The sequence below is a fragment of the Panthera tigris genome, chromosome C2 (assembly GCF_018350195.1).
Source record: "Panthera tigris isolate Pti1 chromosome C2, P.tigris_Pti1_mat1.1, whole genome shotgun sequence".
In the NCBI taxonomy this organism is placed as follows: domain Eukaryota; kingdom Metazoa; phylum Chordata; class Mammalia; order Carnivora; family Felidae; genus Panthera; species Panthera tigris.
The window spans coordinates 82,871,264-82,890,284 of record NC_056668.1 but is presented as its reverse complement, the minus strand read 5'-3'; the positions used below and the strand labels follow the sequence as shown (position 1 = coordinate 82,890,284).

Sequence of the window (19,021 nt, the reverse complement as noted above, 5' to 3'; positions counted from 1 at the left end):
TTTTACTAGGCTCCCCTAACCCCTACCCATAATTCTTTGGCAAACCAATGTTCAAGTACCAATGCCCTATGAAGAGGTCACCTCACTTCCCAACACAAGCCCCTACGGCTCACCCTGAGAAGGAGGAGATTGCACACAGTTCTACGTCAAAGAAATAACTGGCTATGGTGCTGGGGCAGACATGCCCTTGAAAATCTTCCCTCTCTGTAGATTCTCCCTTTCACCTTCTGAGATTCAGCCCTCCTAGAATTCCATGAGGCCTAAAGCTGCCTCCCAAACTACGGGTAGGGGGTGGGGCACGCAGGCTCAGATGGAAGCTGGCCTCATCCTGGCCTTGTAAGTCTTTCTCCAGATTAGCTGTATAGACGGGGTCCCTGCAGCTTATATTCAAGTAACACAGTTCATTAGAGCTAGGAGTTCCGAAACAGGATGTGGTGCCAAAGCCCTATTAATAATAAACAGTGTGCAATTCTCTGTTCTTACCCGCAGTTCACATGTAAATCTCACACACCTGGAGGGGAGTCTTCAGAGAAGGATTTGAAGGTTCATGGCCATCTCCAAGAGACATGACTAACCACATGCTGCTATCTCTATCTGGAGCCTGGAGTCAGCTCCCCGAACCCCCAGCTGCTGACTAAGTCTTTGCTCCAAACTGACAGAGGAGCTAGAACCCCAGAGCTGCCCCCCACCTGACTCTAAACATTATTAAGCCCTGAAAGAACTGCCTCCTACCAAGCTCTTTGCCCAATTTCGCCACTCCTCAAGGACACTGCACAGGCATCTTTGGGGACCAGAACTCCAGCCATGTTTCTATAGCACCAGTGTTCCTCCCAACTCCACTGGACCATTGCTGAGGCCTCAGCATGTCATGTAACTCAGCCCATCCAAATTTATGACAGAAAGGGCTTGTTCTGTCCTGCTACATCAAGCAGGATAGAGTATCAGTCATAGCAAATGCTTATGACCAGGATTCAGCAATGATTCAACTACAAAGATATAATAAGCAGTTCTTATTTTTCCTTATTTTTCTTATTATTCCTAATTTTTTTAGTAGGTGTACCCAGATTTTCCTATAGGAAACTATCCCTCCTCCAATTTCAGTCTGCAAGGTTTGAATAGAGCTGGTCCCACATCCTAGACCATGGGTGAGCACAGTCCATGGCACATTAGTCTCCCATGCCACAGTGATCAGTTCACTGATGGGCATAGGAAGAAGCCAGTCCAATCAAAGCGAATCCTAGAACTTTCCCTGGAACCCCTGGGAAAGAGAAGTTCTCTTCCTGCTGTAACTGCTGAGCTGGGAGAAATAAAAGTTTGGAGCAGCTGGATATTTTCTTGCCTCCATCTGTGAAGATCCTCCCTGAGAGAGTAACCAACACAGAGGAAAGCAGAGACAAGAGACAAAGAGAGAAACAGTCCTGATGATATTATTTGAACACAAGGATCAAACAAGACCTAAAGTCAATACTCTTAAACTTTTAAATAATGTGAGCAAATAACTTCTTTTGTTGATATGCTTGAACCCAGTTTGAACTGAGTAGCTACCATTTGCAGTGCACGGTCCTGACTGACACAATTAGACAAATGAATAATGAATAACAAATGGGCCCAAATGCTAAAGAACATTGTATTAAAAGTGCCCAGAAAATGAAATGTTGATGTACGCTCAATATTGCCATACAAGACCCCTCAGAGTCTGGTCTAAATACCCCCTTCCGAGTCCCCTGAAGCAGCTATGCCCAACAGCTAGCAGTTTCCGGTGTGTGCCTCTGTTTACATCAACACCCTTGGGCCAGACAGGCTTCTCTATGTACACTCTATATAGCTTATTTTTTTAGGTGAAATCTAGGCGCAACGTGGGGATTGACTCATGGCCCCAAGATCAAGAGTCGTATGTTCTACGACTTAAAACTCCTGGAGTTTAAGCCAGCCAGGCGCCCCTATATAGCCTATTTTTAATGAGTCTTCTCCTCTATTAGATTTATGACTCTGTAAGCCAAGGGCTAGATTTTATTTCTCTCTCAATTCTTATTTTCTGGCCCACAGTATAGATTTAATATTTGTAGGATGGATGGATGGATGGATGGATGGATGGATGGATGGATAGGTAAGTGGACAGAAGGAAACTACACATACAGTGCAGTCCTGTACCTGGTCCTGAAGGCCAAGAGGATTTGCCTATTTTACACCATACTGTCCACATCTACATTTCTCTTCTGCCATGCGAATAAATAACAACGAGCTCCAAGACCCAGTGACCTGAAATGAAGTGTGTGTATAGAGAACTGTATTATCCAGTGATTCTCCAAATTGGTAACCCGGGCCCATGATATTTACTCTAAGCCCTCCCACTTGAGATGTTACAGTACAAAACATGGTGGTTGTTCTCCACCTTAATTTGCTTTAGCACATCTTCCATCTCCTTGCCAGAGACGAAACCTGGCTTCCCCTAACAAAACACCACTTCCCTCTTCAATGAGGTCTGCTCTGATTCTCACTTCCCACTGGGCCACAAGCAGGGTCAGCATTTGTGCTCACTGTCCACTGCCACATCCTGACCAGGCTGTTTCCCTAAAGGCTCCTTATCACCACCCCTTTCCAAACATTTTCCATCCCAACCCACAGGACCCCATCCTGGCCTCCTTATGACCTCCATGTCATTAACCAAAAGTCAAAGATCAGCCTAGGCTTAGAGATTTTTCTGAGCATTCCCTGGTTCTGATCACTTAGAAACATGTGAACTGGCACTGGTCCTAATCCTCACCCAAGGTATTCAAATGTTGAGGCATAAAAGTTATCCCTATTATGACAGGGCAAAAGTGATCACATACGTGTTCCAGACTTCTCCCTTCACCAGCTGCCACAGAGGAATCTGGACTGCCAGGCCTGTTCCTTGGGCTTTTATGACACAAATCCAGAGGGAGAGGGGAAAAAAATAAGAGATCCTCCAGCTGAGAGTAGAGAGGAGTTTTAAAGCCAAAGGTGAAGAAGGAACTACCATAGATTGGCCTATACTCTTCCAGGAAGCCCTCTCTGATTGCCTTTTTTCTCCGGTCTGACTTAATGCCCCTTCTGTAAGCAGAACTCCATCATATTACCTATACTGAAACATTGATATTATTACCCTATACTGAAGCACTGATTTGCCTATCTTTCTCCTCTAACTGACTGTGATTTTGTTGTCAATAGGGAACAAGAACTCATTAATCTTTGTAAACTCAGTGCATGGTAGAGAGTGGGGTCATTCATTCAATTGACCTTGAGTGCTATGTCCACTAACACCACATTCCAAGAATTATTCACTGGGCATCTGCCCCTCCCTTAATTCCCCAAACACCAAAATTCCCTTGATATCTACCCCAGACAAACCTGAGCTTACTCTACATGACACATGATCTCCTGAATATCAGTAAGCTCTTACTTGACCCTGAACCTGAATTATTATATGCATACCTGCCAGCAGGTAATTTTTATAGATCCTTGAATATCTCTTCAGAAACAGCTACAATGCAACTTTTGGTTTGATTGTGTTTTAAAGTCATAACAATATCAGCACTCCTATAATTACTGTGGCCTTAAAGCTTTCCACAAAAGTTAAACATAATAACAGAATGACTACCTTACAGCTTGCAGAGGATACGTAGGTTGCCTGAATGATATTTTTTTTTCATAGCAAAGGAGACCTATACAAAAATGGCCTCTCCGGGGGCTCCTGGCTGGCTGTTGGTAGAGCATGCAACTCTTGATCTCAGGGTCATAGGTTCAAACCCCACACTGGGCCTAGAGCTTACTTTAAAAAGAAAAAAAAAAAAAAAAGCCTCTCCAAAATAACTTAAGGTGGCTTATAGTCTCAGAGATATTATCAAATGCAAAACAGTAACAACAAAAAGTAATAAAATAAGATCTAAGTAATTAAAGTAGGAGACTATGTCACTGAAACCTAGGCTAAGGAAAGCTAATGCATAAGCTTCCTGACAGCCAAAGCAAAGGCAGAAGTACAATAAGTTAGCTAAGAAAAGAAAGTAAACCAGCATTTATTAGCCCTCTTTAGTGTACATTCATTTTTCCTTTTGTCTAGTGCCTTCCCTTTCTGGGAAATGCTCTCCCAAGTCCCACTCAAATCATGTGGTTCAAATAGAAGCTCTTACCTTTTTACCAATCTCCCCTCCTTTGCCCTGCCCTCCGCCCCTGCTTTTGGCCAACCTTGAACTCCTAAACTAAACTGGGCTGATCACTGTGCCCCACCTCCCGGACACAACGATTGGTCTAGGATTGGGTAAGAGAATGGAACAGAGTCTTTCCTGGGGGCTTTTCAAACTGAAGCCAGCCCCTCAGTTTCTCTCTGGAACCAACTGAAAAGGAGCGAGTCTTAGAGCTGCCAAGGAGCAGACCCCCAACCATGTGGCAGAAGTACATCTGAGAAATCCCACCTTAGAAAGAAGCCAAGTGAGAGTCGAAAGAAAGCACCCTGACTGCATTCAAGGCCCTGGTTCCTCTTCTCCCTGGGCTCTGCTGCATCCTGGCCCTTCCTATGAATTGGCTATGTGGCCAAATACCTTCCTCTTTTGCCAAAGCTGATTTGACCTCAGATTCTATTCCTTGCCATCAAAAGAACACTGACTAATATAGGAACATTGAGCAATGTGACGGATGGTGAGCTCCAAGGCAGTTTTACCAAAAACATACATGTTCTTCATATGGGCAGCTCTTCTCATGGACTGTTTAGTGTTTGCTATATTAGAATCTACTCTGCAAAGGCATTTTCATGAATGGACAGTTACATATCTGTGTACTTGGCATAGGGGTAAAGTTCAGAACTTAAGATGTCAGTGATGAGTGTTTGTGTTGTGTTTTAGTTGAGAGCTCCATGCAGCATTATTCAAAACAGGAGAAGAATGGACTTTCTAGTCTTGAGTGAAAGAAGACCCACATGCCCTAGATACCAGGGGTGGAGATGACAGAGATGATATTTATTAAAAATTCAAAGGACCTACATGCACTTCTGCCTTGAGGCAGCAATTCCTGCCGAGTACCTTCCAATCTTAAAAAAAAAAAAAAAAAAAAAAAAAATGGTCTGCAGGAGTCTCTATGTAGGCATAGCACATTTGTGTCCAGATGGTCATGTGAGTAACCTGCTGAATCCACAACATTCTGAAGCATTCTGGATTTTTAACTGATCCTTCAAATCTTTCCTATAATGACCACGCTTTATCATCCTTCCCTTTTTTAAAGTTATGCAATAGCCTCCCAACTCTGTGAGGACTTCCTGCTCTGACCAGGATGCTGCCTATCAGTGACTGAACCTTCAGGAGGAATGTCAAGTTTTTATGGATATCAAATATGTAGTAGGTGTCTGCTGAATGTCAGCCATTGCAATGGTGTCAAGGACCCTCCCATAGCTCACATTCCCAGCCAGTTTCTAGACCATGCATGATGGATGATGCTTACATGCCACACAGTCTCACATGTATACCAGAGCCACTCAAAGTCTGAAGGGAGAAGAGAAGTAAAAGTGCAAAATAATTGTCCTCTTGCCTGTAAGATCTCAGGATCATTATCTCTGATGCCTATGAGACAGGAATCATGGAATTCTCTAATATCTGTATATTTTTCATGATACCTTAACCCTTACTCTGCACCTAATGCAGGACAGGCACATAGTAGCTGCATATAATGGATCCTTGTCAGTTTTTGGTTGCCCGGCATCTGAAACCCTCCCGAGGTATGGCAAATTCTCCCTCTAAATGAGATGTGGTGTGTGGCAGAAGCACTTCCTGATCCAGAAGCTGCAAAGGCCCAAGGCACACTTTCCCAACTTCTGTCACAGCTATTGCATTAACATGCATAACTCAGCTTTGACCAATTAGATAAACTTACCCCAGGCTAGGAACTGGGAGCTGGAAATGCAAAGAAGCAGAGACAGAGGAGAACCAATTCTGGTGGAAGCAGCAGCCTCCAGTTTCCAGGAATTGCAAGGGAGACAGTGCCAGTGGCCAGAGCTGTGCTAGCCTTGGCCTCCAGGATCCTGCAACAGCGGGGGAATTCTCCCCAGATGGGTTCTGGGTGGCTTTAAGCTGTGGTCCTGGCCACGACCTGGCCTCCCTGGCTCCTGTCTGTTTTTGGAGTTTGGCCTTCTGAGGGATTCTGTGAGTTACCTACATAAATCTTCAAAAAATCCAGTTGATTGCTCTTCCTTAGAATGAAGAAATCTGACTTGTTATCATGCATAAAATGTTTAGGCAAAAAAATTCATAAATGATCTATTTTATTACATGTATTTCACAAACTTTACTGGGATGGATAGACACAAATCAGTAGCTTCACTGTGTTGTATAACAGCACTGAACCTCAGAGAGGCCAAGCAATTTCTCCAAGATTTACACAGCCAGTAAGTGGCAGGGTATAGACTCAAATGCCAGTGACAAGGTTCTAAGATGGTGTTCTTTCCATTATACCAAGCAGTTACTGGTTCCTGCCCCAATGATGTCCTACAGGTCCTTGAGGCCCTATGCTTTCAAAGCACACTGTCTCTTCACCTCACATCCTGACCTACTTCCTTATTTCTTATTTAATCCTTTGACCCAGACTGGTGCCCTAAGGCATGCTGAGTCTTCAATGCTATGGGGATCTGTCAGCTCAGCCCCCAGATGCAAATTGGCTTGAATGTTCCCATAGTGTTCTGCCTGTGTGTGTGTGTGTACGTGCACATAGAGGCAATAACTTTTACACTTTCTCCTCACCTACAGCTTACATAGACTATACTAGTGTATGGTAGAGAGGGAAAGTTAATAGTCTTGCACAGTTAATGTCCCAACAGCCACATTTCTGCCTGATAGAAAGGTCTGCTCTCAGTTTGGATCCCAATGGGGAAACCATTCTTGCTATCAAAGTGAGTTCCCTGGAGGGTGAAATGGAGACAATGCTATCCACTAGTTGTTACCTAATTGTTGATATTGTGGAAATCCAGCAAAGTTCCTGGCATGCAGTAAATACTCAAAAAATATTGTCCTTTCCAGATCCCAAACTGCAGAAATACTTATTCCAAATATGTTTATCACCACATCATTTATAAAAACAAAAATATTAGAAGCAACCTATATTCACAATGAATGATTTTCATATTATGCATCTATTAAAAATGGTAGCTAAATAAATAAATAAGAGTTATGAAAACTATAGGGGAAAGATTATAATGAAACAAGATGCAAAGCAAGATGCAAAAGTGTATCTAAACTAATTTTACAAGTATGTAAAATATTCATATGAAACAAAGTAGAATAATAACACCTAAACGAAAACAAACTTTATCAGAAAAGTCCCATAATCCCCTGTCCCCAAAATCTTGCAGTCAGATGTGCTCTGACATTCAGAATTGTTTGAATATTACCATATCTTGAATATTATATAGCACCGCCAGCATTCCTATATCCAGAGCACTAGTACTCCAGCAATGAATATATGCATAATGGAATAAACAGACTCCAAGTAGCCTCTTCTCAGTTCAGGACAGATGTCTCCATCAGACATGTGCAGCTCAAGTCACAAATTTGTCTGCCAAATAAGTTCTAAAAACTTTCTCATTTATCAGCACTTGGGGGATTTTAGAATTGCTGATAAGAAATTATAGACCTATAGTACTTAAATATTTTTTTAACGCTTATTTATTTTTGAGAGACAGAAGAAGTCAGAGTGCGAGCAGGGGAGCGGCAGAGAGAGGGGGAGACACAGAATCCAAAGCAGGCTCCTGGCTCTGAGCTGACAGCACAGAGCCCGACACGGGGCTTGACCCCACAAACCAAGAGATCATGACCTGAGCCAAAGTCGAATGCTCAACTGACTGAGCCATCCAGGTGTCCTGGTCTATAGTACTTAAATATTAACCACCACATTGATTCTACTAAATGAACAAGACTAAAAGCATAAAATGCAGGACCCAACGCTCGAAGTACAGTCACCAGTTCACTTGATCAGGCATACCCACTGTGGCAACAGCAATACTCAATGCTTTCACCATTAGCAAGATTTCTAATCCAGACCCAGATGGCCTTAACTCATTCTTGTTTTCCTTAGCACTTACTCTCTCACCTGTGCTTGCCGGCTCCCTTGTAGACCCCTTACACCATTATGCAGAAAAAGCAAAGGATTATAACCTCTACACATGGTTTAAGAGTAGCCTCTCAGGGCGCCTGGGTGGCTCAGTCGATTGAGCGTCTGACTTCGGCTCAGGTCACGAGCTCACAGTTCGTGAGTTCAAGCCCCGTGTCGGGCTCTGTGCTGACGGCTCGGAGCCTGGAGCCTGCTTTGGATTCTGTGTCTTCCTCTCTCTCTGACCCTCCCCCACTCATGCTCTGTCTCTCTCTTAAAAATAAAAAAATATTAAAAGAAAAAAAGGGTAGCCTCTCACCCTACTTGCTGCCATACAGTAATTAGTTAATATATAATAATAATATTAATAGATTGGGCCCAGAATGCCATTCCCATTCCTGACCTGTGCTTGATTTTTGTAGCCAGTGGTCAAAATCCCCTCATCATGGACTCAGGGAACCAGACCCAAAGACCAGGGTACTGAGGTACAAGCAGGAGCCAAGGTCCAGGCAGATTTGGGGCAGCAGCAGCAACAAAGGAGCTTGCTATCGACTCAGCCTCAGCCTGGAAGCTCTTTTATTCATATGGGAAGGCCAGTCATCTGGTAGGACTATGAGGAGCCTGATGATCCCTCCCTACATCACCACTCCTTCCCTCAGCCACCCCTGAAATCGCAACACGATTGCCCTCAGGGGTCAGCCTCACCTATGGAGTGTGCCATATCTGCAATGATTTGTTCCCTGACCCCCCAAAATGGCGAGAGCCACTGGTTTAGATGGAGATCCTATGGGAGGTGGGTTCAGCATGTAGGATGCACAACCGGTTCCAAAGACTTTGATTTGGGGACATGTCCAAAGGCATAACACAAATGGCAGCTTTCTTAGTGGTCTTTTTTTTTTTTTTTTTTTTAATTTTTTGTAAATGTTTTTATTTATTTTTGAGACAGAGAGCGACAGAGCATGAACAGGGGAGGGTTAGAGAGAGAGGGAGACACAGAATCGGAAGCAGGCTCCAGGCTCTGAGCTGCCAGCACAGAGCCCGACACAGGGCTCGAACTCAAACACTGGGAGATCATGACCTGAGCCGAAGTCGGACGCTCAACTGACTGAGCCACCCAGGCGCCCCTTAGTGGTCTTTTAAAACACACTACTAGTTTTATAACATTTTAAAAAACAACTACTATGAATATTAAATTATGCTTTCCTTGATTTTCCTGCTAGGATAATATTCAGACACCTTGACATTTGGCTGTTGACATTTAATGTAGTCGCGAGCTACTTTTTCAGCTTTATTCTCCCTTGCGATTTTCTCAGCCTCAACTCTATGTATTTTCCCAACTTCCTCATTCCACTCAAGACTTCTAAATAGGCCCCCAAAGGGAACTACATTGTCTGAGTTACTAATATAGTCCCTGTTTATAGCCACCATGGTTATATATGCAGGTAGACAATAGCTGGGCAGCAGGTCCAGAGAACATGTGTAAAATGATGTCAGTGAGGAAGATTCTGGGGGAAAATGGAACTGGTAGATTCTTTGATGCACTAGACCACATGAAAGATCATGGTGAGAAGATGTGAGCAAAAGATAGTCCCACAACTAAGCAAATGGGAAAAACAATGAATTATTAACTTTAGGAAAGACAAAAAGCTTTACATGAAACAAAATGTAATCATTTCACACAACTTGGTTCAACAAGAAAAATGTTTTCATGAACATCATGCAAATTCTTAATACAAACTTATCCAGGAAAAATGTGAAAACATTATACTGAGAGAGTGTAGTAAAGGTCAGTGTATGGTAAGGGAGCTAGGAGTAAGTGCTAAGTCCTTATCAGACATACTAGGAAATCAGTAAATGATGTCTAACGTTGAGAAATCAAGAAAGAGTAGCATAAGCATATTTTGAAGAAATATAAATATAATACCAGAAGAAATAGCTAAACATAAAAAATGGTGACTTTTGGTGAACAATACTGAAGGGTAGAAGAGGTGAAGAGGAATTTTTGTTTTTTCATTATAAGTCTTTAAATACTATTTGACTCTTCGTTAACTATCTGCATGCAGTACTTTGACAAAAATAAATTTTAATTTTAAAAAATATATATCTGAAAATTTGGCATATGTGGGTGGTTCATTTGGTTAAGCAACAGACTTCTTGATTTCAGCTCAGGACATGATCTCACGGTTCATGAGTTCAAGCCCCACATCAGACTCTGTGCTGAGCATGGAGCCTGCTTGGGATTCTCTCTCTCCGCCTGTCTCTACCTGTCACCTGCTCACACATGCACTCCCTGTCTCTTGCTGTCTCTCCCTCAAAATAAATAAATAAACATTTTATATATATATATATATATATATATATATATATATATATATATGTGAAAATTTGAAAGGCCGTGAAGAGACAGTTCACAGAAAAGAACTACAGACAATCCTTAAACATACAAAAAGACGTTTGAGCTTATTCAAAATGAGAGAAATGCAAATTAAAACAAAACTGAGATACTGTTTCTCATCTGTCATACTGGGAAAAATCCCAAAGTTGGAAGCCATCCTCTTTCGGCAAGCCTGTCAGGAGTTCAAAATGACTGAACCCCTATAAAGGCAGATCTGGCATATATATCCACTTAAACTGCAGATGCATTTCTGCTTAACTCAGCAAACCCTCTTCTAGAAATGCACCCCCAGGTATTCCTGCACACATATAAAAATGACATATGTATAAGGTTATTCATTACAACATTGTTGTATGGCAAAAGATTAGAAACGAGGGGCGCCTGGGTGGTTCAGTTGGTTAAGCGTCCGACTTCAGCTCAGGTCACGATCTCACCGTCTGTGAGTTCGAGCCCCGCGTCGGGCTCTGGGCTGACGGCTCAGAGCCTGGAGCCTGCTTCCGATTCTGTGTCTCCCTCTCTCTCTGCCCCTCCCCCGCTCACACTCTGTCTCTCTCTGTCTCAAAAATAAAATAAACGTTAAAAAAAAAAAAAAAAAAAAGATTAGAAACGATCCAAATGTCTGTCAACAGGGGACTGGTTAAATAAACTGTGGTTTAGTCACTCCATGGAAAATATTTATGTTCTCAATGAATAAAGAAAAAGTGTACAAAATTTAATTGCCAGCTTCCAGGCCCTCCAAAGCAAAGAGGGCTGTGTCAGAAGCCTCTCAGACAGAGTAGGCTCTCTGCCCTTCCTAAGTATGAGCATAAGAGGAACTTGGCTCCCTAGCCCTTTCAAAACCTTAGAAACTAAGCAAAACGGGTGGTGAGGCAATGTCAGACTTCATGTCAGTCCTAAGTCCAAATCCCACTTGGTCACTTTATTCACCGAGACACTCCGGGCTTTCATTCCTCATCTGTAAGTGGGGATAAAATTCCCTACCTCGCAGGGCTGCCGTGGGATGGTGTATGGGACACAGATGGCACAGAGCTTTACTCTCACTAAGTGCTCAACAACAGAAGTTATTATTAATAGCAGTTAATAGCAATACCAGAAAAAAGAATTCTGTCTCCAAGACTGTGTTCATTATAGGAGGAAAGTCATCCTGGAAATACCAAGATAAGAATCAAAAGTTGCTGCTCTGAAGAAAAGAAGGAATTTCCCTACGTGACCAGGCAGTTTTGGAAGAGAGTCTTCAACCATAGGCACACATGCACACTGTGTGGGTGCCTCCAGCATCTCATGGCCACCACCACCTTTGAGGGCTGGTACACACTTTCCCTAAGTATCCTACATCAGCAGGGTGGGAAGGACCTGGGCCTAAACACCTTCCATTTAGAATGAGAAACCCAAGGACCAGAGGAATCATGATGTGCTTGAGAGCACACAGCCAGCGGTCCTGTTCCATAGGCAGGCTGAGCCACTAACTAAATTGCTAATCAGGCATACATTTGTATGACTGCCATTTTCCAGTGATTCAAAAGAGAATCAATAAATCTAAAAATGGGTACTAAGTACATTGAGCTAAGTTGACTTTCATTCACTTCTGAAAGTGGTTGTTGATCAATGTGAAAGATACAACCAATACCGGTGGGGTGAGAAATGTTTATCTGTATCATCCCAACTTTATGGCTGTACCTACATGTTACCTGTTATATACTTCCTCTGGAATGGAGCCCCAAATTTAGTGGCAATTTGAATTGCAGTAAAAACAAGGATTTCTAGAATGTGCCCAATCCCTACTCCAGCAATGATTACATTTGTAATGTTGGATTTCCATTTCCTCATCTGTAAAAGGGGACATCAGCCACCTCACCGCAGTGCTGCAAAAATAAAATCAGATACTATGTCTGTCTGGCACATGGCTGGCGCTACTTCCCACAAACCCAGGTGTCCCCTTGCCTTGTTTACATAGGGGACCTAATCAATCCCACAACAATCCATTGACACTGCTCTCTGAATTCCAAGTAAAAATTTCCCTCTAAGCATCTCAGAAAAAGTAAAAAGATAAAATACTTTTCATGATGTTTACATAGATAAATAGTTTTTAATTTCCTCAGAACCAAGAGTTAAGAAGAATCTCATTAAAAGGAATTCTAGAGGCGCCTGGGTGGCTCAGTCGGTTGAGCAACCAACTTTGGCTCAGGTCATGATCTCTCAGTTCGTGGGTTCGAGCCCCATGTCGGGTTCTGTGCTGACAGCTTGGAGCCCGGAGCCTTTGGATTCTGTGTCCCTTTCTCTTTCTGTCTCTCCCACACTCGCACTCTGTCTCTCTCTCTCAACAATAAATGAATATTAATAAATAAATTAGCTTTAAAAAAAAAAAAAGAAATTCTAAATCTACTTCTTTTTCAAGTTCCCCAGATACCTTCTTCATCACCATTTCTCTTTGGGACTGTTTCCCACCATGTCTACATTGATCTGGAGATCTCTGGATCCAGCCCTCCTCACTGGTTCCTGATTTTCCCACATTCCTATCCCAGGCATTTGCTCATGGTAAACAATAAATGATTCTAAGCTGAACCAAACAGAATGAAGTGAAGATTTTCAACAAACACATACTGAGCATCCACTATACCCTAGGCACTGTGTAAGACCCTTTCCCTCTCATATTTAATTATCACAACAATCCAGAGAGGTAATCATCATTATCCCCAATGTACAGATAACAAAACAGAAACTCAGAGCATGAAGTGACTTGCCTCAAGTCTCACTGTCAGGAAGGGAAGAGAGGGATGGAGCCCAGGTCTCAGAGTGTGTTACATTTGGGAGCCTCTCCCTGCTAAAGCACCTTTGTTACTACGTTCTTTTCCAATCCACCCTCTGCATAACCAGATGCCCCTAATTTTCAGCAAGTCATTTGATAACTCCAAAAGAGGGGCCACAACATTGGTGAAGAAAGACAACATCATGTTTCCAACACACTAGTCAGACCAAGCGGGAAAAAAATCCCCATGACTTCAGTAATTTTCCATCCTCTGAAACAATGACACATATACAGAAGATTCACCATAAACATAAACATTGCTTTCAAATGACACCAATCTCTCTTTTAATATACCTTAAACAAATCTAAAATCTAAGGCTTAATAGCTTCCTTTCTTGTATCTGGAATAGACACATGAACCTAAATAGATACACAAAACGTACATGCAACAACAGTCAACTAGTTAGATTGGGCTATCACATCAATACCGATTTTCCTTAGAACCTGCACCCAATCTGACTGCAATCCTAGGCATGCTGACCTGAAATAGTTGCTGGCCGCGGCAAGGACCACGCGGTGGCAGGAGAATTCCTGAATGTCCACACACAAGATGACATCTGTCAGAGCATTTTCCACGCGGAGGGTATCCAGGCCATTCTGCAGAATTAAGGAGAGTCCCGTGTCATCGAATTTTACCTTATCCCCATTTAAGATTTCTACCAGGTCTCCTCTTTTCTGGGAGGCCTCATCCGTAGAAGGTGCCAGCGGCCCTTCCAAACTCTTCTCTACCACGTCGCCCATGGTCCAGGCGCCCCCCTGTCCTGCCATAAACATCCAGACTGAAGGAGCACCCAAGTTTCAGGCAGGTCACATTGCAGAAGTTGAGCGGATTTCCTGTGCAGAGCCCTCCACTTATCACCAGCTGTCACACACACACAACAGGAAGTCTCGTACTTTCTCATCCTGTTACTACAAACGCCAGTAACTTCTATTCTTCTTCTTTTTGTGAGTCAACAAAAGGTTGGAAATTACTTAGAAGAGGTGTGTATAAAAGGGCTCCAGAGGAGAAGGGGTGGCTTCCCAGAGTCTGCTATTAGTGCTGTGAGCTATTTTGGTCCATCTCCCCCTCATATCCGTGAGCAGGAAGCTTCTGATTCTGGTTATTACATTCATACCTCTGGTGCTTTTATAATGCAAGTTGTCAATGATAGGATGTGCAGGGAACATTCTACATTCTTCCCCCTCCCTCTTCTCAGGAGTGTGAGACCCCATGATAAGCCCCCACACAGTCCCTTGGGAACTTTGGAAAACCCACTTATCGCTGGCATTCTTGTTTATATCAGCATTGCACATGTTCTGTCTTTGTCTTCCTCCCTGCTCAGGGAAAAACAATGTCACTGCAAATATTAATGTTCCCCCCTACCAAGAAAGTCTATTGTTTCAGATATGTCTCTGTGGACAGAGAACAAATGATCTCCAGAAACTCCATCCCCAGGGTCTTCTCTCTTAGAAGACTAATCAGAGTAGGTCAACACCAGATTACCCTAGCAAGTCTCAAATTGGCCTAATCTCACTCAGCATCTATTGGCCATGCATCTAGTGGTACACCATGAAGCATCTTCATTACCTCTGCAGGTCTCTATTAAGTGATAATAATCATCTTTTAATAAACTCCCACTATATTATAGACTAGAGAAGTTAATTCACTCTAATGTATTCTAACCTTTATAAGAATCCAGTGGGGCAGATATGATTGTCCTCATTTTACAGAGAAGGAAACTGAAGCTCTGCCCAAGTGAGTGGCAGGACCCAGATCTGTTTGGCTTCAAAGCCCCTGTTTCCTCCACCACCATCAGGCTACCCAGAGCTGTAATATCATGTTGGTCCTGACCCCCGCATCTCCCACAGAAAGAATGGTAGGGCTTGCTTGCCATGGTTGCACCAGTCCACAATACCTAACCAAAGTGGCCTCTGTTGTCTGGCTCCTGCTTTCATGTACAGACAACACTAGTGTGTTGGTCTGACTGTACTTTCTAGCAGTGGGGAACACTGGCTGTCCCCTTGACCAACAGGGAGTCCCAATCCATTCTCTGCCCTGGTCAGTGGTGACTGAGCCTCCTCCACGGGTCCCAGTTCTGCCTCAGCTCTTCCTCTCTTCCATAGACACTTATTCCTAAGGTCAAGGTCTTTCATATCTCCCCTCCCACCAGACTTGTGCTTTATCCAGAGCTCTGTCAATCAAGATGCTTTGGCTTCAACAACAGAATAGTCCATCAAAAGTGGTTTAAACAGGGGTGCCTGGGTGGCTCAGTTGGTTAAGGGTCAACTTCAGCTCAGGTCATGATCTCACAGTTCGTGAGTTCGAGCCCCACATCAGGCCCTCTGCTGTCAGCGCAGAGCCCACTTCGGACCCTCGTCTCCCTCTCTCTCTGTACCTCCCCTGCTCTCTGTCTCTCTCTCTCAAAAATAAATAAGCATTAGAAAAAAATTTTTAAGTGGTTTAAACAATATAAGTCTCATACTATAAGAAGGCAAATGTATGCAGTCTCAGGTTAATCCAGAAGCTCAGTGATGTCATCAATGACACAGAATTTTTCCATTTTCCCACTCTGTCACATTCTCAGTGTGACGGAGATGCCCCCTTATGATCACATAATAGCTGCCACAATACTAACCAGTCCAAAAGCAGGAAGAAGGGAAGTCCTCTTCTCCTTCATCTCTTTCTTTTTACCACAAAGAAAATATTTCCTAAAATCCCCATTAAGCTTCTCCTGGGTCACTAGACTACCTGAGATCTAACTCTAGGAAATACAAATGGAATAACATGATTGGCTTGCACCAAACATGATTCATCTGCTGGCTCCAGTCCCCTTTCCCCAAGATCAAGGAGTAGATACCTGATAGCCAAACAAAATCAGGGTCTGTTAGCAGAGAGGAGAGGGAAGGGCTGGTATATAGTTGACCTCCTGTGCCCATCACAGGGACGAACACACCTTGACTCTTCCTGCAGGCCTCAACTGGGAGGAACTCAGCACTTTCATCCCCATGACTCCAACCACCACCTCTGGTAGAGCTGAGGACAACACATGACCCAATCTCTCTCATGAATCTTGTCCCCCAGAACCTCTCAAAGTATGAACAACCCTGGCCATATTCAGCTCCACTCCAACTCCCCCTCAAATAAAACGAAATAAGAATAAAATTCAATTCTCCATTCATGATGGATCCTGTTCACCAATCTCCCTTATTATTTTTCACATACCTTCCAAGTCCACCCACCCCATTCCCTTGACATAAGCAGATAACTGTTACCTTTTCCCCAACCCCACATTTTCCTAGTAGGGATGTATTCACAGACTTGTACTGTAGGTGTGGTAATACCTACAATTAGATTTAGTGCAAACGTAAAAAACACAACCAGTTTGGCATCCATGTCAACCTGGATATGCTCTGAGATTTAGCATTAACCGACAAATATTCTTTATAGATATTCTTTATAGCCACAAAATGTACAAGCCACTGGCAAAAGCTTTAATACTGGGAAAACAATCTAATTATATCTTATTAGGCTAGTTAGTTGGCTTTATAATGCTTATAAGGAATAGATTCTGTCTCCATACAAATGGGTAGCTTCACTCAATGGAAATCTCTATTCCTAAAACCACAGATTGCCCCTTCTGACCCCAATCAACTTTCTTCTCTAACACAACTTATCATGATAGAAACAAGTGTTAAGTCAGCTACAAAGGAAAAGCCACTGTTCTGTCATGTTAACTTAATGCTACTAAAGGTCTCATTTATAGAGTATCGACTATGCTTCAAGAACTATGAGAGTCATTTTATGAACTCTGATGAGCTTAATCTTCCCACCAATCCAGTGTAGTTAAGTTTTATGATCTCCATTTTGGAGACATGGAGACAGGTAAGATCACATAATTAATATCTTGTCCATAGCCCCTCAGTACATCCTGGAGGTCACCCACAGAAAGTTCCCAGAAGCACACCAATAGCATCACTGTGCCTGAGAGAGTTTTCCAGCTACAAGAGCATGTGGGCTCACCAGAGGTCCCCCCAGACTGACCTGCAACTGAAGGCCAGAAGTTGGTAGATAAAAACGCTAGCTTCCTTGTCTCTTCATGGGACACTACTGAAGTGCATTCTACACTGTCTATCATAAGACTCTCAGAGCACTGAGCTCTAGTTGCTCATAGTAGTAACCCATTCATCCTCTCACTTCCCCACCCTATCACTGTGCTTCTCAAATAAACTACCTGTAGCCAGTCCTTGTCTAATATCTACTTTGTGGTGAAGACAAATTAAGACACATAGCTACTGAATGCCAGAACTGAGATTTGAACTCAGGTCTGGCTGATTCTAAAGCCCAACGTTTTCACCTTCCACTGTTCCCCAATGACCCGGTAGAATCATAATCTCCAACAGAGGCTTTCCCAGAAACACTCCAGTGTAACTGTGACTTTGATTGATCAAAGTTAGAGGACCCCACCTTCCAGTCCCCTGACCTGAGAGTCTCTCTCCACCAACCCCACCAATGTCCAATCAGTTCTATCTCCTGCTGTCTGCTGCTGCACCTCAATCAATGCTCAAGCACCTAACTCATCACTGACAGAAGGACTTCACAAAGTCAATTGAGACCGTGTTTACCTTTTTAGGAAATAGTCACAACTGCAATGGCACCAAAGCACCACAAGCTACGCCTGCAGTGCTCTGGGCCTCTGCCTGCCATATTTTCAGGGCCACACTTCCTTGAACATCACCACTGCCAACAACCCACTGCTTCTGCTGCTGTATCCCAGAGAAGGGGAAGACCCTTTTTTTCCTTTTCTGAGCAAAGAGCACTGGTATACCGGGCTGAAGGAAGATTCAATAAAAAACATGCCTCAGAAGTTAGAGATGGTGTATTGCCCCTGGGAGCTTTAGGGACTTATTTCCTCCTGAAGCCATTTGCTTATCACTTCTCAGGCCTTTTGGCTAAGATCAAGTGTAGTATCTGAAGCCATTCACTTATATATATTCCAACGTAGAAAAGCAAAAGTAGAGACTGCTCGCCCCCTCCCCAGAGAGGATCTGTTTACATTCCAGAATAAAGGTTTCTCTCTCAGGAGGAGGAGGAGGAGGAAATGGCCTCACATGCCACCTGTGCTATCCATATAAGCTGAGTCTTACAGTTTCAGTGCTCACCTCCCGTGGTGCAACCCCACTGCACATTATCTAAAGAGATAGGGATGCAGGGAATTGGTAAGAAGATGATCTGTGAGTAATAAATGATCTTTTCTCTGATTCAGAGACCTCATATTTCCTGTCAGAAGAAAAAACTGAAATATATACACACATACACATTTAACATGAGTTCATTTTCACTTGATTTCTCCAGGATGAACAGCAGAGTGAACAAAGAAATATTTGCTTCAGGGTCTAAATGCTACCAAGGGAGACCTGGACTTCATACTTTCCTTGCTGCCTGCAAAATGCCTATTTATCCTTCAAGATAAATGTCTCTCTTGTCTTCCTAAAGCTTCCCCAACATACCTACATTTATCGCAAGCTTTGCATGTGTGTTCATGCTTCTGCAGATGCACTAAAGCACTGTATTGTCGTTAGTCTGGCTCACGGTCTGTCTCCCCCAGTAAGCTGTGAGCACACAAGTCAAGTCATTCTACATCCCAGAGTCTAGCACAAGCCCAGTTACATATGATTCAGTCAAGTAATATGGGGCGGATAGACAGATTTCATGGTTGGATGAAAGAATAATCAAAAACTGGAACAAGAGCTCTGCC

At 43.1% G+C, this 19,021-nt stretch overlaps 1 protein-coding gene across 3 annotated transcripts in view; it reads right to left on the bottom strand.

Annotated features, from left to right (window-relative positions):
- KLHL6 (kelch like family member 6) overlaps nucleotides 1-14,100 on the bottom strand; it is a 97,851-nt gene extending 83,751 nt beyond the window's left edge. For all 3 annotated transcript variants that reach the window (XR_006222146.1, XR_006222145.1, XM_007077564.3), the window contains exon 1: nucleotides 13,768-14,100. Coding sequence is in view for 1 of the 3 variants with exons in the window: in XM_007077564.3 (XP_007077626.1) it covers nucleotides 13,768-14,060 (293 nt within the window). In the remaining 2 variants the exon portion in view is untranslated. The remainder of the gene's footprint in view (nucleotides 1-13,767) is intronic.
- Between the last annotated feature and the right edge of the window lie 4,921 nt (nucleotides 14,101-19,021).